Genomic DNA, 23066 nt, shown 5'->3' with positions numbered 1-23066 from the left:
GAGAGAAAAAAGGACATTACAATATTAGCAAGAAAAAGCATGTAAAAGAAACTTACAATGGAGATGTACATTACATAATAAAATATAATCCATAACTAGTAAGGGATTAAAAAGGGGGAGAGGAAAGAGAAGAAGGGAGAAAGAAAAATAAAGGGAGGGCGGGGTTTCATATAAAAACATTATAATTAAAAACATTACCTGAAACATATTTCTAAATCACCAATGAAAAGACATAATGAAAAAATTGTATATAATATATTCATTGAAATAGAAGAATCAAAAGGGAAAAAAGGAGTAATATCATACAAGAAAACAATTGGAGTATAGGAAGAGGAGACAACAGCAACATTTTGGAGGTTTCCTAACTTCATCCAGAGTGTTTTTGCTTTTTTTTTGTAGACTGGTTTCAACTAGTTTCCGGTGTCAACACCACTCTGTGTACAACACCTCCTGTTTGAAGTGCTCCTATTCCAATATAAATATTCTCTGTAAAGTGCCCCAACGCTCCCTGTGGTAGAAACAGGCCACACAAACTGTCTAAAATAATTTATCTCCCAATCTTTTCCAAATGTAAATGAAATACTATACATAAAGTGAGAACTGCATTTGCATTTTAATGAAAACCTAAAACAACAGACGCCTTCAATGGGCTGATTCATGATATGAACAAAGTATTTGAAATAAAGAAGAAATAGCAGGAACACAGATGTATCTAAATGACCTATAGTGAGTTTCACTGCCTTTGGTGAGCCGGACGCCTCTTTTTCCCTGGCATCCGTATTGGAATACGTTGGATACAGGCAATGCATCCATAACTCTGGTCAGACAGCAGATGTCACCACACACTTTGTTTTCAACTTTTTTTTCATTTCTTGCCAACTTCCTGAAGATGATGATTTTTTTTTTAAACTGCGTAAAAATCATACGTTGAATTTGTCAGATAATAAGATTAAAATTCTATGTTTTGCTGCATATTTCCGGAAACATATGTTCGGACGATTGTATCCACATGCAATCTAGTGAGCAATTCAAAATTTGGAGAAGTTTAAAGAGGCCACCTGGGGAATGATGTAACAATTCTCAAAACCCCTGCAGACGTCATCAAACAACGTAACACTTTGGAATGCTTATTGTAGCAATGCAGGAGTGAAAAACAACGTTCAGAGTCATTGCTGTCATCAAAACAACCGATTTCCTACAGGTCTTCCAACTCCAGATCTGTGAATATTAGCCTTTTCACCTTAGTAATAATAATTCGCAATAGCTCCTCGAACAGACGCAAAGAAAGTAGCATATTACTGTGTCCACTTTACAAGGTCTGATGGCATTTTGTTCATTGGCTGTAAGCTTCTCACACCAAGATGGCCGCCAGCAGCAGTCCCAGCAGCAGGGGGCTGTTGGCCAAGTCCATGGGGCCACCACTAATTGGAGGGCGTGTGCTTGTGGGCGCTGTAGTGGGCGGGGGGACACTGTTGCACAACTCCCCGGAACAGATGACGCGTTTGAGGTTGTACCGCACTCCCACGCGGCCAACAATTACCAGCGTCTCGAAGGGGCCCCAGCGCCCGCAATCTTTGTAGAAAAGGGTCAGGAACTCTTCGTCACCTTGGGGGGAAACAGAAACAGCCATAAGGGATTCTGAACATGAAAGGTTGGCAGTGCACTGGCGCCTCCTGGAGGTGGAGAAATCATAGGTCACTGAGACTGCTTTAAAGAACTGTTGCATAACTTTTCGATACAATAAATTGAACCATGAGGCAAAACGCCTCACCAGCACCCTGGAAAGTGAGAGACCAGCTTATCTTGAATCAAACAATGGGGCAGAGCTACAAGAAAGTGCCGCAGTGCGGCACTGCAACACATGTCACTTTTTCCTCCTGTAATGCACCGTTTGCTACCTCTTGTATTTCGTTTGCTCACAATTGTCACTTTTGCCTCATGTAACTTAACGTTTGCTTTTGTAATTTGTTCACTTGCAATGTTCTCCTCATGTATCAGTTCTGTTCCATTGTGAAGCGATCTGACACCTTTGGGTGAAGTCTGCGCTATATAAAAACGCTAAAATAAAATAAAAAATACAAAGAAAAAATAGCCCTTTGTCTGTGCCACGCTGCTGCACTTTCAGAGCAGGCTGCTGCCTCATGTAACTTAACGTTTGCCTTTGTAATTTGTTCACTTGTAATCAGGGCTTTAAGTGGGATGAAAAAACTGGCGGGTCTCTCTAAGGGGCGTGGCCTGTGGAATTAGGGGCGTGGCTTTAAAACACTTACGCTAAAAATCTGTGTTTAGCATAGTATGCCGCCCGACTTGTATTTTGCTGTTTCTGTAATTGTTTCTAGATATGTGATACAAAAAGTAGCATCATACCTACAACCCGTCAGGACTATTGACTTTGTCAATATTTATTAGTTGCATAAGGTAAATAAGCTGCATCTATGCTTTGTTACATATAATATTGAAAAAGCTTCCAATTTAAGCCCTGGTGACCCTACCACTATGTTGCTGCTCTTGCGTTTTAGAAAGAGAAGGGAATTCTTCTTGACTCTTTAAAGGATTTCCCTCCCCCCACAACGCTCACCTGGCATGACGTCATGCCGTACCTTCTCCAGTGAGCAGTGTGGGCAGCACACATCGACGTGCCTGCTGTCTCGAAACGGGCCTCTATTAGCTGTTTTGCGCCCTGGCACTTTTTACTGGACTGCAGTGACAGCAAACTGCTGTCAATGCAGTCGGGAAAAAAATCAGACCGCCTGTGCCAGGGCTCAAAACAGAGCCCGATAGAGACCCGTTTCGAGCCCCCCTTAAAAAAACTGCCGGTGCTCAGACCCCTTGAGACCCGGCCCACTTAAAGCCCTGCTTGTAATGTTCTCCTCATGTATCAGTTCTGTTCCTATTGTGAAGCGCTCTGACACCTTCGGGTGAAGTCTGCGCTATATAAAAACGCATAAAATAAAATAAACAATAAAAATAAAAAATAAAAATAGCCTTTTGGCTGTGCCACGCTGCTGCACTTTCAGAGCACAGGAATGCAACATATCTACAATGATATGTTGCATTCCTGTGCTCTCCCCTGCGCTGGCGCACAAACAGCTGCCATGCGCCGGCACAGGCACCCTTACACCATGGTGCAACGATGCCTGTGCCCTGGGGAGATTGTTTTTGTGCAGGAAGGGGCACCTTCCTTCACAAAACACTAACTACAGGTTTTTCCTCTTACAATGCGTGCTGTAGAATGCATCAGGCATTGAAAGAGGGAAAAACAATGAGAAATGATTACATTTCTCCTCGTTGAGCCTGGCTACGCCACCTCTAGGGTGGTGTAGCAAACTGACGCATTTCCAGGTTTATGATTTATCGTAAATCTGGAAATGTGTCTGGTTCCATGGGTGTTGCATTGGAACACCCACAGCAACACCCATAGAACGCCCCTTTCACGGAAAGTGCTGCATGTAAAGGGGCCATATTTACAGGGACAGAAAAAGCCACGCAGGGTGGCTTTTCCTATCCTTGTAAATATGGGGCAATGAAATGTGCTGTCAGTGCATCACAAAAAGTGACGTACTGGCAGCACAAGGGGCTTCAGTGAAGTTGGGATTAAAATTTTTAAAAAGCCTGCACTGTTGTTGTTACTTCCTCACTTGACTACAATCTCTGGGATTGACAATAAATGTCTTGGGAGTCTGGCCTATGAATGGCTGTTCCCCAAACCCACAGATATTTTAGAGATACAGGCCTATTGGAAAAGCTTTAGCTGTGTTTTGACAGGAGAATTGCCGGTATTGCTCACACAGTTGTAGAGGAGGCACCAGTGTGTAATGATGTGATGGAATGCGAAGGGGAGTTTTAGTGGAACGTGAAATGTGAAGGGAAGCTAGAATACATTTTGTCAGTCGATGGAATTACATCTAGAAGCAACTATCACACAGTGGTACTCACGCATCTGTATGGCCAGGTATCCCTCAGCACACTGGTCCCCGGAGCAGTTCATTATGGGTGCGCAGTGATTGGCGCACTGGTCTGCGGTGATGCCAAGACAGGTGTAGCACTGCACAGAGGTGTTCAGCGGGGAGGAATCTGCAACACACACAATGCTCCCATCAGACCCAATCGCATTTTGCGATGCAGGGCGCGCTACGAAATTCGTTTTATTTATTAAATTGTTTACTTACCTTCAATTATCCATACTCCGGTTTTTAGCAATACCCCCCACCCTGCCCCTCCCCCGCCCCGCCTCTCCGCCCCCACCGAAACTCCCTCCACGGGCCGTGGGTGTCGCAGGGATAGTCCTGGTTGAGTAGAACTTGGCTCTGTAACATGGTGCACAATGTTCTCCACCCTTTATGGTACCTGTCCAGGTGAATTCTCTTCATTCATATATTCTCTTGCACTGATTCTTTACATCAAGTTTCCTTATTGTGAAGTCGAATAATAATAGACGTGTAACCTACCTTGCATAAAATAAACCAGTAATCAGTCAATCTTTTTGCCAGTGATAAGCATTTAGAATAAAAATAACGTTCATAATCACAACAGACAACAGCAATTTTCTCCAGAAAGAGACAAATTGCTGATTACCAAGAAAAAACAATGGGGTATATTAGCAACAACTTGCGATAGCTATGGCAAACCGCGTCTAGCACGATTTTTTTTTATCGCCTCCTATCGCTGGACTTTATCGTGGAGATAACGCAGTATTACCAACTTTTATCTCCTTGGCGATAAAGAATCCAGCGGTAGCGGCGAATCCCATTTTTAACGTGAGATTTCCAGCGATAAAAATCCTATCGCTAAGGAAAATCTCGCCAATAGGCAGGTGGAGACTTAGCCGTAGATTCCACCTGCCATTGACTATTATGGTTAAGTCAGGTTTTTACCATGGGTAAAATCCTGGCACTAATCACGGTGAGCGCACATTTTTTTATCACGTCACGGGTATTGCTAATAGGCGATAGCTGTGTTAGCGACTGCTTTCAGTCGCTACCAGTTTAGGTACGCCCACTTTGCATGTCATTAGCGATAAATATGGCTGACATGCAAAGCAGGCCCCAAACCGGTCGCTATCGCCTGGAAGCTGTCACTAACTACTGTTAGCGACAGCTTGGTAATTGGCCGATAAAAAAATTGCTGCTTTATCGGCAAAAAGTGCCGCTAAAGCGGCGATCTGGTCCTTGCTAATATGCCCCAATAAGTTTAAAATGAAAACGAGGATGCGAGAAACTGGATTTGCGCAGCTTGGTCAGCATAACCAGAAGAGTTTCAGAAATACAAAGTGATGCCTCTTCATTTCGCTTCCTTTGAGTGTATCTCTACTCCAAAGGTTGCCAGGCAGTTTGCCACCGTAGCAGCCTGAGGGAATCAAGACACTGTACCCACCAGCATGTTTAATTTTGCAGTAAACTGTTCATTACCTACACATCCCCTGTTCCAGGCATTACTAAGAGGGTGATTTATACGTTGACAGATGGAATTTACTCTGTCGGCGTGATTGAGTAAATTACTATGTCACCCTCACAGAGTAACCGCCCGCCAAATTTAGAAATGACCATCAGTCATTGCTGAAGCTTTGGCAGAAACCGCCATCACAGCGTTTACTGTCAATGTTTTTTTAAGTTTGACGCACAGCCCCATCAACATGACAAAGCAGCTGATCAATCTTGTTTCTATTCTCAAAAAGAAAACCCAGAAAAAAACTCCCCCCCCCCCACACTCCCATTCTTGGCTTTTTACTGCTCCTTACCACCACAGTTTATCTGGCGGTGATGGGCAGTTAAAAATGGATATATGTCTGCCCATCTATATTGGACTGGCAGACATATAGGCAATTCTATGCTGGCCCATACTCCATCGGGCTACTGGAAAAGTTTGGCTCGGCGGTCACAGAGTAGTCTCTGACATCGCCCAACTATGGTCCGAACGCATCTAAATTTAGCGGGCGGACCATTATGTTGGCAGTAAGGGTACTACGTTGCCATTGTGACAGACTGTGCTCACTGCCAATAGATAAGTCAGGCCCTAAGTGAGGTGAATACTACCTCCAGAGACAGGAAACAAAACACCAATGCTAGAATAGTAAACCCCGCCCACCTTCAGTAGGGTGCTATAATATGAATAGCATTCCCAGCCTCTTCTTTTTGTTACCTTTTTTGCAGGATGACGACGTGGGAATGCAGAGATTGTTGATAGCCCCAATCTCCATCTTTGTTGCAGGGGGTTCTTCACCTACCAGGCTTCAAGGGGTGGGTGGACTTGGAGCCCACGACGCAAGTGCAGGAAGAATTAGAAATGATTCCCAGATCAATTTTACACATGATAAGTGTGTGGATTGTCACATACCTCTATAGTTTGCCAATTCTACTGTCCTGGGCACATCATTGGGAGTGGTGATGTGCACTGGACAAATTTTTCTCACTATATTGTGGTTTTGTGTGTTTTTGGAAAAGGGACGCTGCCTTTTCATCACCGTGCAAGTGTGAGAGAGGGTATATGTGTTTAAAGTTCTCTAGACATGAGTGCAACTTCCCTTTCTCACAGGCTTTTAGTGGGTGCATAAGCAGTGATAACATTAGGAAGGTATTCCTTTTAGTATGAAGGCTTGGTGGCATGCGCAGTAGTAGGAAACCTTACGCCTGATCATATTTTAATTTTGGGAAATTCATCTGGCTTGTTTGGCTCTCCTTCGTGTTTTAAGGTGGTTTTTTCTTATTCTGAATGCCTTGGTGTGTGCCAAATAGTGGATGGGGTGAGTACTAATATTGGCAAACACTCTAGTAAGAGGAGTCACCTGTATCCTTTAACGTTCTCCCCTTCAAGATGTCCCCCACCCCTCTAAAAAGATCAAGAGAGTCCAAAGTGGAGGATGAAGAATAAAGCATTAGAAGTGTTGGTGTGGAGACTGTTGCTGCATGAAAATGGAAGAAAGGAGATTCAGCTAACAAAGAGTGTGTCGACCAGAGTAATTTATATTCTGACTTGTCTAGGTCAGAGAATAGTGAGAACTCTTTATGTCCCTGTGGATCAGAAGGGAAAATATGTGTCAAGGGATCTATGCCCAATTTTCTGGCTCATGTGAAGGAAATCATGGGTTTTTCCTGTAGAAGAGGCTCCTAGTTAATCTCAAAAAACTTTGGTAAGGCAGCTCAACAAATCACTTAATGTTCGAGTGTCCATTCACCCATATGATTTTGATGTCATTATAATTGAAAGGAACTATCCAGAAAGAATAAATCTTCCAAGATTGATGCCAAGACTTTAACCTTTAGAGGTGATGGAGAAAAAGCTCTCTTCGTGTGGACACACCAGTGCAAGCTAAGTAGGGAGATTGCCCATGGCAGAAGACAATATTTTAAAGAACCAGCAGAAAAGAAGGTAGATTTCACCTTTAATATTAATTATTCTGGTTTCCATCTGTACCTTCAAGCAGTTATTTATGAAGCTTACACATTCAGTTTTTGTTAACTGATTTTAAGGCATTTCTCAAAGGTGTTCAGAAGGTCAGAAGTGTTCTGAATTATTGGAGGGTGTAGGGTATTCCCAAACTTTTTGCCTTTAACCTCCTATGTTTGCTGATCTAGTTTTGTTGGCATTAGGAGTCTGTGCACTTTACCACTGTTGACCAGTGCTAATTTGCTTGCACTCTCTCCTTTAAACTAGGCCTGGGCAGAGTTGGTGGGGTTCTGCTACACAGAGCTCCATAAAGTGACAAAAAACTCTTCTCGGCTCCACTGAGCTCCGCAAGTGGTGTATTGAGGAAAGTTGCACCCCTTGCGCTAACTTTTAGTGCCAGGCATTTGACCAGCGCTGTAAAAAGCACACAAGGCACTGCGCACAGCGCAAGAGGGTGCAGGTTCTTTATGTCACTCCAGTAGATGTTCTACTTGTGAGGAATCTTCCTCAACATGAGCGGCAAGTTTCTCAAAGCGAGCAGCAATGACCTGCCATGACTGCCCACTTTGTGAAAACTCACCAGGAGGTGATCTAGCATTGGATTTTCCTCGATCGCCAACTTAACATAAGCAAGCCGTGACAGATGAAAAACTCGGCTCTGCATCGCTGCACAGAGCTTTTCAGAACCTTACGCAGAGCGTGGAGTGGGAAAAACTCTGCAAACTCCGCGAGCAGAGCGGAGTTTACTGCCCAGGCCTACTTTGAACATGGTAAGATTGGCTTCCACCCAATTGGCTCATTTAATTTACTTGTAAATGCCTAGTGAAGTGGTACTACCTTGACCCAGGGTATGTTTATTAAATGCTGCTACTGGGCCTGCGGTACAAAAGGGGTGGTGATGGACGGAGCATCCGAACCAATCAAACACTCACACCCAGTCAAAAGATCTGGGTTTGATCCATCACCGTTCTTTAGCCCACTCTGCCACCCCAGTTCAGACATGGCTATATGCAAATCAGTCTGACCCTGTGCCTCATGGGAACAGTCCAGCCCGAACTGCCAAGCCATGCCTTCCCTGGACCGGAAACAAGCTTCCGAGGACCGGTTTCTGGCATTCCAGCCGTCTTCAGCCCGGCTTGCTTGAATCCAGTGGCAAAGTGAGCAAGGGACTCACGTCTGAGCATACCCTGCCACACTTATGGCGGCCAAAGCGGTGCAAAAGGGGTGGTGATGGACGGAGCATCCGAACCAATCAAACACTCACACCCAGTCAAAAGATCTGGGTTTGATCCATCACCGTTCTTTAGCCCACTCTGCCACCCCAGTTCAGACATGGCTATATGCAAATCAGTCTGACCCTGTGCCTCATGGGAACAGTCCAGCCCGAACTGCCAAGCCATGCCTTCCCTGGACCGGAAACAAGCTTCCGAGGACCGGTTTCTGGCATTCCAGCCGTCTTCAGCCCGGCTTGCTTGAATCCAGTGGCAAAGTGAGCAAGGGACTCACGTCTGAGCATACCCTGCCACACTTATGGCAGCCAAAGCGGTACAAAAGGGGTGGTGATGGACGGAGCATCCGAACCAATCAAACACTCACACCCAGTCAAAAGATCTGGGTTTGATCCATCACCGTTCTTTAGCCCACTCTGCCACCCCAGTTCAGACATGGCTATATGCAAATCAGTCTGACCCTGTGCCTCATGGGAACAGTCCAGCCCGAACTGCCAAGCCATGCCTTCCCTGGACCGGAAACAAGCTTCCGAGGCCCGGTTTCTGGCATTCCAGCCGTCTTCAGCCTGGCTTGCTTGAATCCAGTGGCAACGTGAGCAAGGGACTCACGTTTGAGCATACCTTGCCACACTTATGGCGGCCAAAGCGGTACAAAAGGGGTGGTGATGGACGGAGCATCCGAACCAATCAAACACTCACACCCAGTCAAAAGATCTGGGTTTGATCCATCACCGTTCTTTAGCCCACTCTGCCACCCCAGTTCAGACATGGCTATATGCAAATCAGTCTGACCCTGTGCCTCATGGGAACAGTCCAGCCCGAACTGCCAAGCCATGCCTTCCCTGGAACGGAAACAAGCTTCCGAGGACCGGTTTCTGGCATTCCAGCCGTCTTCAGCCCGGCTTGCTTGAATCCAGTGGCAAAGTGAGCAAGGGACTCACGTCTGAGCATACCCTGCCACACTTATGGCGGCCAAAGCGGTACAAAAGGGGTGGTGATGGACGGAGCATCCGAACCAATCAAACACTCACACCCAGTCAAAAGATCTGGGTTTGATCCATCACCGTTCTTTAGCCCACTCTGCCACCCCAGTTCAGACATGGCTATATGCAAATTAGTCTGACCCTGTGCCTCATGGGAACAGTCCAGCCCGAACTGCCAAGCCATGCCTTCCCTGGACCGGAAACAAGCTTCCGAGGACCGGTTTCTGGCATTCCAGCCGTCTTCAGCCCGGCTTGCTGAATCCAGTGGCAAAGTGAGCAAGGGACTCACGTCTGAGCATACCCTGCCACACTTATGGCGGCCAAAGCGGTACAAAAGGGGTGGTGATGGACGGAGCATCCGAACCAATCAAACACTCACACCCAGTCAAAAGATCTGGGTTTGATCCATCACCGTTCTTTAGCCCACTCTGCCACCCCAGTTCAGACATGGCTATATGCAAATCAGTCTGACCCTGTGCCTCATGGGAACAGTCCAGCCCGAACTGCCAAGCCATGCCTTCCCTGGACCGGAAACAAGCTTCCGAGGACCGGTTTCTGGCATTCCAGCCGTCTTCAGCCCGGCTTGCTTGAATCCAGTGGCAAAGTGAGCAAGGGACTCACGTCTGAGCATACCCTGCCACACTTATGGCGGCCAAAGCGGTACAAAAGGGGTGGTGATGGACGGAGCATCCGAACCAATCAAACACTCACACCCAGTCAGAAGATCTGGGTTTGATCCATCACCGTTCTTTAGCCCACTCTGCCACCCCAGTTCAGACATGGCTATATGCAAATCAGTCTGACCCTGTGCCTCATGGGAACAGTCCAGCCCGAACTGCCAAGGCATGCCTTCCCTGGACCGGAAACAAGCTTCCGAGGCCCGGTTTCTGGCATTCCAGCCGTCTTCAGCCCGGCTTGCTTGAATCCAGTGGCAAAGTGAGCAAGGGACTCACGTCTGAGCATACCCTGCCACACTTATGGCGGCCAAAGCGGTACAAAAGGGGTGGTGATGGACGGAGCATCCGAACCAATCAAACACTCACACCCAGTCAAAAGATCGGGGTTTGATCCATCACCGTTCTTTAGCTCACTCTGCCACCCCAGTTCAGACATGGCTATATGCAAATCAGTCTGACCCTGTGCCTCATGGGAACAGTCCAGCCCGAACTGCCAAGCCATGCCTTCCCTGGACCGGAAACAAGCTTCCGAGGACCGGTTTCTGGCATTCCAGCCGTCTTCAGCCCGGCTTGCTTGAATCCAGTGGCAAAGTGAGCAAGGGACTCACGTCTGAGCATACCCTGCCACACTTGTGGCGGCCAAAGCGGTACAAAAGGGGTGGTGATGGACGGAGCATCCGAACCAATCAAACACTCACACCCAGTCAAAAGATCTGGGTTTGATCCAACACCGTTCTTTAGCCCACTCTGCCACCCCAGTTCAGACATGGCTATATGCAAATCAGTCTGACCCTGTGCCTCATTGGAACAGTCCTGCCCGAACTGCCAAGCCATGCCTTCCCTGGACCGGAAACAAGCTTCCGAGGACCGGTTTCTGGCATTCCAGCCGTCTTCAGCCCGGCTTTCTTGAATCCAGTGGCAAAGTGAGCAAGGGACTCACGTCTGTGCATACCCTGCCACACTTATGGCGGCCAAAGCGGTACAAAAGGGGTGGTGATGGACGGAGCATCCGAACCAATCAAACACTCACACCCAGTCAAAAGATCTGGGTTTGATCCATCACCGTTCTTTAGCCCACTCTGCCACCCCAGTTCAGACATGGCTATATGCAAATCAGTCTGACCCTGTGCCTCATGGGAACAGTCCTGCCCGAACTGCCAAGCCATGCCTTCCCTGGACCGGAAACAAGCTTCCGAGGCCCGGTTTCTGGCATTCCAGCCGTCTTCTGCCCGGCTTGCTTGAATCCAGTGGCAAAGTGAGCAAGGGACTCACGTCTGAGCATACCCTGCCACACTTATGGCGGCCAAAGCGGTACAAAAGGAGTGGTGATGGACAGAGCATCCGAACCAATCAAACACTCACACCCAGTCAAAAGATCTTTTGGCCGCTTTTGGCCGCCATAAGTATGGAAGGGTATGCTCAGACGTGAGTCCCTTGCTCACTTTGCCACTGGATTCAAGCAAGCCGGGCTGAAGACGGCTGGAATGCCAGAAACCGGTCCTCGGAAGCTTGTTTCCGGTCCAGGGAAGACATGGCTTGGCAGTTCGGGCTGGACTGTTCCCATGAGGCACAGGGTCAGACTATTTGCATGTAGCCATGTCTGAACTGGGGTGGCAGAGTGGGCTAAAGAACGGTGATGGATCAAACCCAGATCTTTTGACTGGGTGTGAGTATTTGATTGATTCAAATGCTCCGTCCATCACCACCCCCTTTTGTACCGCTACTGGGCCTGCAGCACTGCTGGACCACCCACTTAAGTAGCCCTTTAAACATGCCTCAGGCCTGCCATTGCAACCTGTTGGTGCAGTTTTAAACTGCTATTTCGACCTGGAAAAAGATAGTTGTTTCCAGGCCTCAACTTTCCTTTCTAATACATATATGTCACTCCTATTCTAGGTCAAACGCAGCCCAGAGAGTTGGGTGCATTATATTTAATAAGTTGGCTATGTACTTTTAAGTCTTACATGTTCGGGTAGTGAAACACCCTTACATTTGTTTTTTTACTACTGCAAGGCCTACCTCTCGAATAGGATAGCTTTGGGTTAACTAGTTACATTTAATAAGTGATACCTTTCAATTGCGGGTAGGTAGGAATGTCAAGTTTGGTGTCTGCACAATTGTAATTTAAAAACCTCTTTACAGATAAAGTTGGATTTTAAGTTACAAATCCCGAAAATGCCACTTTTAGAAAGTTGGTATTTTCTTGTCCTAACTGTTAAGGGCCTGCAGCCTGTGTGCTGGGTCACACGACTAAATATAGCTGGCAGTTGGTCTTTGTGTATTACTCCCAGACAGCGAGACAAAGGTCGACTAGGTGATGGCAGGATGAGCCATTTCTTACTTGATAAAGGGCAGAGAATTCACCTATCACACTGTAAGATCACAAAGGGTTTCACAGTAGCCTTTTGTGTCTAGAGACAAGCTGGAGCCAGAGAAAGGAGACAGGAATTTTCGGACACCTCTGTTGGGGGAGGACTCAACAAATTTGTCCCACTTAAAATTGGGCACCAGGTGAATGTAGTCAACCCTCCCTCCCTACTCTTCTGATCCCTTCTGGACCTGTGGATGACTCAGAAGAAGGACTGCTCTGCTGCAGGGACTGCTCTGCTACTCTGCTGCTTTGCTGTCCTGTTGCCTGAGTGAGAATGGCTGGATCTGCACCTTGAACCCAGGACCACTCGAGTGACTCCAAGGGCTAGATGACTAGCCTCCTGATCAGAGCCTCAAGGACAGAAAAAGCTCCAACCCTCTAGAACTCTGCACCTGGACTCTGCCTGCTATGAGTCTTTGGATTTTTGGTGTTTTGGTGTTAACTAATTTATAACATTTTACCCTATTTTTCTAGATTGGTTTTGGATTTTCCTTGTGCTTTGTTTTCACTTGATTTCTGTTTGTGCACTGCATGTTTACTTAACACATTGCATCTGCATTAATCCAGACTGCTTTTCTGCCAAGCTTCGAGAAGGTTAAGCAGAAATTAATATATGGACTTCAGTGGTTCACCTTGACGTGGATTATGGGTGTTGCTTGAGTAGGGTTTCACCCACTCAACCAACAACACAATTTCTCATAAAGGACATGGAACGACAAACTGAGTTTGTCTCAAATATTTCTTTAGATGCAGTTAGAGTCTCAAACTTTGCATATTGTGCTTCAGCATCATGACGGAATTTGTTTCTCAAGGAGTAAAAAACTGATTTGGAGCTGAGACCAGCAGTGCTCAGCATGCGTTTTGAAGGAGTGCTAATTTTTGTAAAAAATGTGGAAGGGAAAACAAAACAAAATCTTCAAAGAGAGACAGCATTCCTTCTCTTTTAGAAAATGTCAGAGCAAATCCTAAAGTTCTCCCAAACAGAGATCTTAATTTGGGCAAATGTCTGGATGGCTACAGAGTACGTACAATTCCTCAAGGTTCCAGCTGAAACGTTTTCCCAAGAAATTTCATAAAAAACAGAAGCAGCGCTCATGCAATAAAGATCCTCATTCCTGACTGCCAGAATCCAGGAGTTCGGTGACCTAGAGTTGCTGGTGGGTGGGAGGATTCACCACTTCCTGGAGGAATAGAAAATATCCACTTCAGCTGTTTGAATCTTGTGAAGAGAGGCTTCCAAATAGAAGTATAGGTACAAGAACTGCCGCTAACTAACGTTAGTGTTAGTTAGCGGCAGTTCTCTTAACGTGGCCTAGCACCAAATACTATCACCCTGATAGCGATGTATTTACAATACGTCACTACATGGCGATAGTTTCAGGTAGCCGCGGTGAAAACTGCTGCTAACACTAGCATGAAAACGATACAAATTCTGACATCAGTGGGCGAAAACTGACGAAAGCCCAATTTGCGGGCAAAAAACTCACTTTAGTCAGTCGAACTTCACCTTTTTTGCCTCCTGAGGCAAATTAGCCAATAAGTCCACCTCTAATAAAAAAAATAAAAGAAAAGCAATGGATTGCAAAATGGAGCAGGCATGGAAATGTGCAGCACAGATGAACAACCTCCCAAACCCCCCCAACAGCCAGGATGACCAGCCAGATTACCAGGGAAAGAGGACATGCAGAATCAGGACTACATATATGAAAAGAGGCACATCGCTGGGGAAAACCTGCGATGCATCACTTTTCATAGCGCCCTCCTTGCAACACCATGGCAGCCAAAACCTTGAAAGTGCTGACAGTCCCCGTGGCCTGGTTGCCTTGCTGTGCCAGCATCAGGGACGCCTAGTGGGATGCGGAGCTGCTGTGGAGTTGCTCGCCCATGGTGGTAAACATTGAGGCGTCAGCGATCGCCCTTACCTGATGGTGAAGTCTTCCAGGTCAGATGGGAGACACGTTGCTGACCTGTGTGAGAAGACCGCCTGGTCCCCCTTGGAGCTGTGACTGATAGAGGCACTCCTGCACACCAACATATGGAGTTCTGCGTCGCATACCACACCCCACCACTACACCGGGGTGCATAGAGGAAAATTACCAATGGTGGGCAGTGCCTCTCTGCATCACAGGCCGGAGAATGTTGCACTGTCCAGGCACTGAACTTGTGTGGTAGGAGCGCTGCAACTTCATGCATAAGGGTGCCCTGTTGCATCACATCTTCATTTGCAAGGGCTGTCGGTCTTCACTTACCATGAGGACATACTGCTTTATGCATCATCGGAAAAGGAAATTCTGCGTTGATTACTAAACCATAAAGTTAACTTTGAATCATGATGGATTTCTGTTGAGTCATCTAAAATGTCAGCTAACTCCCTTAAAGAACATGTTGCTCATTGATGCAAGATTCAGGACAGCTCTGGGCAACTCTGTGTATTTCTGCCACAAAAAAGAGACACAATCGCCTTTAGCATCTATTTACTGCACTGTTTATTTTTCAAGAAAGGGCTGAATGCCGATTGAAGGAGCTACAGGGGCATATGGCAGAAACAGGCCTTACTGTTCAGTGTGTGATACTGCAACTTCATCTTTTACTTTGGTACCTTCCCTGGCATTGTATTCAGCAACCAAACCCATGGGGGCATTAACACTGGTGATACAGGAGATCAAGTCAGAGCTGCAATGGTGCTTCTTGAGTCCATGGAGCCTGTGCAAAGGAATCTTGGTGCATCCAGGTCTGCCAAAGGGTTTGACCATAGACACCATTACCAAGGTTGTGGTGTTCTTTCAGTCCAAGCAAGATGGCCCCCATCAGAGACTTACGGATGCTTGAACTGGAAGGAGCTGCCACCAGTTTATCGTACTCTCCTTTACTTCCATCGACAGGTGCAACTTGTTAGTGGGATCAGACTACACGGAGACAGCGGCATACAAAAAGTATCACTCATTCAAGACCCTTGAGCAAGGTGGGGTTTCGTTGGGATTATGGGCAGAGAAGCACATGGTGATTTCAGCAAACCATCTCAGAGGCCTGGACAACTCAAGAGAGAGTCAACCGTGCAGAGGGTTCACACTGTCTCAGAATATATCCCTGTCCAAGACGACCTTTCATAAGGTGTGCTGAACGTTTGGCACCCATTACACGGATCTGTTGCTTCCAGGAGCAACTCCCTTCATCCAAGATTATGCTCCTGTTTTCCAGAACAGACAAGTGGATGCTCTACTATTGGAGTAGCCACAGAGACTTTGTATGCCTACCCTACATTTCCTCTGATTCCAGAATGACATCTAAAGATACAGGAGGTGGACTTGTAGGTGGCAGGGGGGATCTCATTTTGGTCACAGAAGTCATGGTTCCCACTTCTCAAGTCCATGGTTCTTTTTTCTTCACTAAATCCTCTTCTTTACTAGTTTGATCTAAATGCTCTCAATCTTTCTCTTACGCTTGTATATCGGTTTGAAAGTTGAAAGGTCGAATTTGCAGGAAAAACATCCTCTTCCCTATTTGGCTGAAGCAATTCAGGATTCTAGAAGACTTTCAACTATAATATCATATTCCACAGATTTGGGATGTATTTCAAATCCGGTGTCCTCCACGTGCTGTGCCTCCTATTTCTTATACGTTGTCATGTACACTACAATTTCTATAGTCTGAATTTCACATGAATGTATCTCTCTCCACTCTTAAAGCACAGTGTTTTGTAGCTCTTTTGAGGACGCAGATGGACTGGTGGAAAGATTGTTTACATGGTTTTCAGTTTTCAATTTTGAGACCAACCTCTTTCTTGTCCTTCTGCTCCATTCTGGGGTCTTCGTTTAGTCTTGAAGTCTCTTCAATCTATTCCATTTGAGCATTTACCTACAGCAGATTTGAAGTTTCTTTCTTACAAAGTTGTCTTTCTGGTGGCTCCAATTACACCAGCAGGGAGAATTGGAGAATGAGCTGGTCTTTTGTGTAGGCCTACTTTTCTAAAATTGTTGGAGGATGAGGGATTTTTAAAACCTGATCATCACTTTCTACCTGCTGCAAACTTTTCTCTCCATTCTTCTGAAGAAATTCTTCTTCCACCTTCCTTTCTCCTTCTTCTGACGAGAAAGGTTATTGCATTGTCTGGATGTTAAACCTGCATTTTCAATTTATCTTGATAGATGTATGGGTTACAGAAGTTAGACAGTTTGTAACATTTGGTCTGGCTGGAAAAGGTAACCAGGCATCTAAATTGACATTAAGCTGATGTATTAAAAAGGCTACTTTGTTTGTCTATTTGGGGCAGGAACAATCGTCACTGGAGGGTGTTTAAGGAAGGTGAACAAGTAGATTTTTAATTTCTTGAACTGTGATCCATATTGTGCCTCTTCGTGGGATTTGTAAAGCTGGACCCTGGGCCACTGGGGAAACAACCTTTAGAACGCAACTTTTACAACGCACTACCATTACAACGAAACTTTTACAACGCAACATCCATTACATAGCATGCCATTACAACGCAACCATTACAACGCATGACACTACAATGCATACCATTACAACGCATGTCATTACAACGCAGTCATTACAATGCATACCATTACAACGCATACCGTTACCATCCAACACTTGCCTTACTGTTGCACCCCCTGGAGTTAGAATAGTAATTTTTACCCCTACACTATTCAATACTTACCATACATGCAATGTAATGTTATGCGTTGGAATGGTATGCGTTGTAAAGGTAGTATGCGTTGTAATGGAATGTGTCGTAAAGGTAGTTTTTAAAAATTCGTTGTAATGGCATGTGTTGTAATGGAATGCGTTGTAATGGATGTTGCGTTGTAAAAAATGCGTTGTAAAGGTGTGCGTTGTAAAAGTATGGGTTGTAACGTCATACAACCGGGCCACTGTGAACACCTTCATTCGATATGATCGGCTGCAGAATATCCTCAGTATACGAGAGAACTTTGGTTGAGGAGTGTTGCACTCTGCAAGAGTATAATACGTTTTATTCTTAGTCCCAATTACCCTTCTGCCAGTGATTTCGCCCCATCCCCCTCCCTGGTTTCCAGGCCTTTGCCTATGCTTGGGAATGAAGGAAGGTGTTGGACATGCTATTCCCATCATGCGCCCAGCTGAGGTTGAGCTGGGTTTACTATTCGAGCAGCACTCTTTTGTTTCCCCTCTCTGGAGGTGGGATTCATCTCACGTTGGCCATCATGTACTCAAATGCAATCGGTAAAAGCCGTCACACTTTGCGGACCAACTTTATTTATGTCTTTTGCGATCCGACCTATGTACTTATAGGACAGTTCAGAAAATTGTCAATCGTAGTGGGTCGCAAATCGACCTACCTCATTAATAATAATAAGTAAGGTCACAAATTGAGACCCACTATGATTGGGTAAAATCACAGACATGGTGGCATGCTGGGGTCTTCACTGTGTCTCTGATTGCTTTTAAGTGAAGCAATCTTGTTTTTAATGCACATTAGGCCATAAGTAAAGAGTGGGATGAGGATGAGTTGGATTAAGAGTAATGAAGGATCACTGTGAGTAGTCGGTACCACTCAGAAGCACACACGTCTTTCAGGAGAGCTGGCAGTGCTGTCCTCCTTAGCAGTGACTGAGCTAACACCAGGGAGGAACAAAACTTGAGATGCACATTGAGTTCCCTGTGACTCTCATATTGCGGTGTTTTGGACTCTGTATCCATGTTGTGCTTTTCCTTCTTGAGGACAGTGATTCAGCACTTTTACTATTACATTGTATTGTAATTGCATTTATATAGTGCTTACTACCACCAACGAGACTCTGAAGTGCTTTATTGCAGGTGACACACTACTTGTTAACTCAAAGTCGGTGGCTAACCCAGTGGTTATTGATTATTGTGGTAAAAATGTTGGTTGTTGAGTTAGTCTTATGCTCTGTGAAAACTGAAACATTTCCTCTAGTTTCTGACGGCGGATAAAGTCACTTGAAGTTAGTTGTAATTATTAGTGAGTTTATGCAAGAAAATAAAATAAAAAGCACTTGGGGCATGAACACTCCTCTGACCCATTCCACTCTTTTAAGGTGGAACAATGCACACAAACCAGTCTTTCTTACCATCAGAGTGATGCCGGGCAATCATGCTCAGGAGAAGAGTTCTCTTACTATTGTCCAACCTTTGCATCCTACCTTCTAAGAAGCAGGGAAGGCAGATGTGCACCTTTGAAAGGTTTTACATGGCCAGTGTGTTCGCCCTGATGAGCTGCAGGTCCTTCTACCGTGGCAACGCGCAGATCAAGAGTGTTCACCCCAGCCACTGCCTCTCCTAAAGTACCAGTCCCCATGGCCATCCAGTTCCAAGACCACAGACCTGGTCTATGTGAAGGGGGTTCTTCCTGCTACTGTTGCCTCAGAGAGGCTGGGTACCTTCAGTCTCCTTGGCAGCAGCATCCTTCCATCCTTTCAGGACTCAGATGTCTTCAGCTGGCTTTTGCTAGGATGGATAGCTCTTTCACATGGGCAGTACAAGGACGGTCAGCCGCACAGCTTTAATCAGGGCACAGGAAACGCCATTTTGAAACTTCATTACTAATGAAGGGGCTATGCAGAACAAATGAGCCATCCCATGAAGCCCTCACTGCTTCTTTCTGCCTATGCAAGTACCTATCTATTATATCTATCTGTCTATCTGTCTGTCTATCTATCTATCTATCTATCTATCTATCTATCTATCTATCTATCTATCTATCTATCTATCTATCTATCTATCTATCTATCTATCTATCTATCTATCTATCTATCTATCTATCTATCTATCTATCTATCTATCTATCTATCTATCTATCTATCTATCTATCTATCTATCTATCTATCTATCTATCTATCTATCTATCTATCTACCTACCTACCTACCTACCTACCTATCTACCTACCTACCTACCTACCTACCTACCTACCTACCTACCTACCTACCTATCTACCTACCTACCTACCTACCTACCTACCTACCTACCTACCTACCTATCTATCTATCTATCTATCTATCTATCTATCTATCTATCTATCTATCTATCTATCTATCTATCTATCTATCTAGCTATATTTTTATATTTTATATTTATAAAGTTTTATGTAGAGCAAGCTTGACCCAAGAGGGAATCAGAGCACTTTACATTTGGGATTGTTGCGTTTAAAGTTACATCAGTTACAAGAGCATGGTAAGGTACAGTGCACATAAACAATGTTGCAAGAATTCGTAGGAGGGAGGGGAGTAAGGAGTAATAGCAATACTTCTTTCTGTCTGTCTATCTATCTATCTGTCTGTCTATCTATCTATCTATCTATCTATCTATCTATCTATCTATCTATCTATCTATCTATCTATCTATCTATCTATCTATCTATCTATCTATCTATCTATCTATCTATCTATCTATCTATCTATCTATCTATCTATCTATCTGTCTGTCTGTCTGTCTGTCTATCTATCTATCTATCTATCTATCTATCTATCTATCTATCTATCTATCTATCTATCTATCTATCTATCTATGTCTGTCTGTCTGTCTGCTCGTGTCTGGCTAAATTGTTATTCACTGTATTATTTTTATCCTTCTGGTAGGAGCCAAAGAAGTGCTCATAGTTATTTTACTTTCCTTAGACACACCTTGCAATCTCGCCCCTTTATCCAACGCGCTCAATTCTAGTGACTCACATCTACAACATCCAGAAAACATGAGGCTGTTGAATGGAAGCCAAGACCTGGAGGCCTGGTGTACACATGAACCCTACCTGTATTCCTCTCATTGACAGTCCTTCTGAATCACTTTCTTAATGAACATGGTGAAGCATCTGTTGTGTGGTTCTCATGTGTTTGATTTGCATGTTGTAAACTGGACTCATCTTAGCGCACGAGCCTTCGTGGGTGATCTTCCTACAGGCCAGAGGGTCAAAGCTTCAGTGCTTTGGCCAGAACCCTGGATCTCGCTTGTGCACCTGAATCTTGCTTTTCTAAGTCCCCTTTCAAAACTCTTTGGCCTCCCCTCATATTCTCTCCACCAGCGACACCCATAGCAGCAGTGCGGACGCAGGCGTGTTACCATGTAAGTGCCATGAACATGGAATACTCCTAGTGCAACTGTCTACGGGACTTGGGATGCAGATTGCACCCCCCTAGGCGGCCTCTGGATTATGGTAATCCACTGCAAACATTCAAGTCCACGCTTTTCCTGCAGAACCCCGCAGGTCTCGTCAGCAAGTCCTGGAGTGGGTTGTTTTTTCTGTAACAGATACAGAATCTCACTTTGACTCCTCTTACTATCAAAGAGCACAATTTATGATAGAATTTCCTGTGGAGGCCAGTTCTATCCAGTGCAACTAGTCCTTTCAAATCAGTCATCATGGATGAGAATAAGGGGGTTTGAGGTAAAGTAAAGGTTTTTAAACAAAAAAAACTCCTGGGTATTTTTATTTATTTATTTATTTATGGTATTTATAAAGCGCTCTGCAACCCTACGGGCATCCTGGCGCTATCAAATATAACTGGAACGGTATGCATCATGGTATTGGATAGGTGGACATTTTATTCTGGGGCAGTTAGACTTTAGGGAAGAGCCATGTTTTTACCTTTTTTCAAAAGCCATCAGTTCGTCTGTTTTCCTGATAGCAATAGGGAGGCTATTCCAGAGATGGGCTGCCGCTATACTAAAGGCTCTACCACCATAAGTGGCTTTCTTGATCCTGGGTATATTGATGAGGTTAGTGGAGGAGGATCGAAGGGTCCGAGTGGGTTTATACCATTTGAATTTGTTTTGTAATGGTAAGGGGCCCATCCCATGCACTGCCTTAAAGACAGTGCATAGGGATTTAAAGAGGATCCTCTGACGTACTGGCAGCCAATGTAGTTCAGCCAGTGCAAGAGTGGTGGAGGATCTTCGTCCTCGGGAAAGTGCCATTTTGGCTGCTGCCGCCTGGATGCTCTGAAGTCTGGAGATCAAGTAGGCAGGGGATTCCAGTAACAGGGCGTTACAATAGTCCAGGCGGCTGAGAATGGTGCTCCTGACTATGGTGGTTCTGGCCTGTGCTGGTAAAAGGGGCAGCAGCTTTCGAAGGCCTCGCATTAGGGCGAAGCAGCTGCTCACCTGCTTGTGGACATTGGTCTCTAGGCTCAGGCTGTCATTAAAGCTGACCCCTAGGTTCCTCACTGATTTTACTGGAGTTAATTGCTCCCCTGGCTCCAGAGGCCAAAAGTCAGCGGGCAGGCTTCTAGTGATTCTACCTACTTTGCAGTGCATTATCTCGGTTTTATCACTATTAAATTGTAGTGAGTTCTTGTTTAACCAAGATGCCATTTCCAACATGCAGGTGTGGAAGGTCTCGAGTGAATCTGCATGAGCACCATCAAGAGAAATCATCAGCTGCGTGTCATCCGCATAGTTGATCACGCTAATGCCGTGAGCCTTGATGATGCCCATCAGGGGTTGCATGTACACGTTAAAAAGTATTGGACTGATTGCAGAACCCTGTGGGACCCCATGTGGGACTGTAGCAAACTCAGACTGGTATGGAGGGAGTGCTACTGCCTGCCATCTATCCGTCAGATAGGAGCGGAGCCAGTCGAGCGCAACTCCCCCTACTCAGAGACTTTCCAGTCTTGTCAGCAGAATGTCGTGACTCACCGTATCGAATGCGGCGGACAGGTCCAGCAGAATTAAGATGGCTGATTCTCCCCTGTCCGCCCTCATTCGCAGGTTGTCCAGGACCGTCAGCAGAGCTGACTCGGTTCCATGAGCTGGTCTGAAACCGAATTGCTCCTCTTCAAGGATGTTGTTAGTTTCTAGGAAGAGGGACAATGATCTGCTGACCAGCCGTTCCATGATCTTGATTGGATACGGCAGAAGCGATGTAGGTCGATAGTTTTTATGGCAGTTGGGGTCCAAATTTGATTTCTTCAGTAAGGGGGTGACAACTGCCAATTTCCAGTCTTTTGGTACAATACCTGTGTCAAGGGATTGATTACACAGCCGACGAAGTACTGGAAAGAATTCATCCCCAAACTCCTTTACTATTTTATGAGGTAGGGGGTCCAGTGGGGATCCTGATGTTATATTGAGGGCTGTTTGTACAAACTCTTGTTCTGTCGGGGTCTCGAATTTATCCAGGATAGCCTTTGGTCTTTCCTTTCCCTCGATCTTCTTCCTGTTCTCTATATTGCTATTACGCTGCACTAAGGAAGTGGGGGCATCCTTCATGCCCTCAATGATCTTGGTAATTTTTTCCTTGAAAAAGGAGGCCAAACCGTCACATAGTTCCTGTGAGGGTTTAATTTTGCTATTAGCACATTCAGGATGCTACAGCTCTTTTACTATCTTAAAGATGTCATGTGACTTATTGGAGCTTTTTAAGATTAAGTCTGCATAGTAATTTGCTTTGGCTGTGGTAATCTCTTTCTTGTACTGAATAATTGT

At 45.4% G+C, this 23066-nt stretch overlaps 1 protein-coding gene across 1 annotated transcript in view; it reads right to left on the bottom strand.

The window, feature by feature from the left end:
• Positions 1–589: 589 nt before the first annotated feature.
• Positions 590–23066, bottom strand: part of LOC144770801 (ly6/PLAUR domain-containing protein 3-like) — a 75837-nt gene continuing 53360 nt past the window's right edge. Inside the window, exons 4-5 of the mRNA XM_078655560.1 lie at positions 3937–4074; positions 590–1605 (exon numbers count right to left, since the gene is read on the bottom strand). Of these exons, the coding sequence (XP_078511686.1) occupies positions 1352–1605; positions 3937–4074 (392 nt within the window). The 3' untranslated portion in view covers positions 590–1351. The remainder of the gene's footprint in view (positions 1606–3936; positions 4075–23066) is intronic.

The sequence above is a fragment of the Lissotriton helveticus genome, chromosome 7, assembly GCF_964261635.1.
Source record: "Lissotriton helveticus chromosome 7, aLisHel1.1, whole genome shotgun sequence".
Taxonomy (NCBI): domain Eukaryota; kingdom Metazoa; phylum Chordata; class Amphibia; order Caudata; family Salamandridae; genus Lissotriton; species Lissotriton helveticus.
Note: the sequence above shows the minus strand (reverse complement) of the source record. Positions and strands in the feature narration are given on the sequence as shown.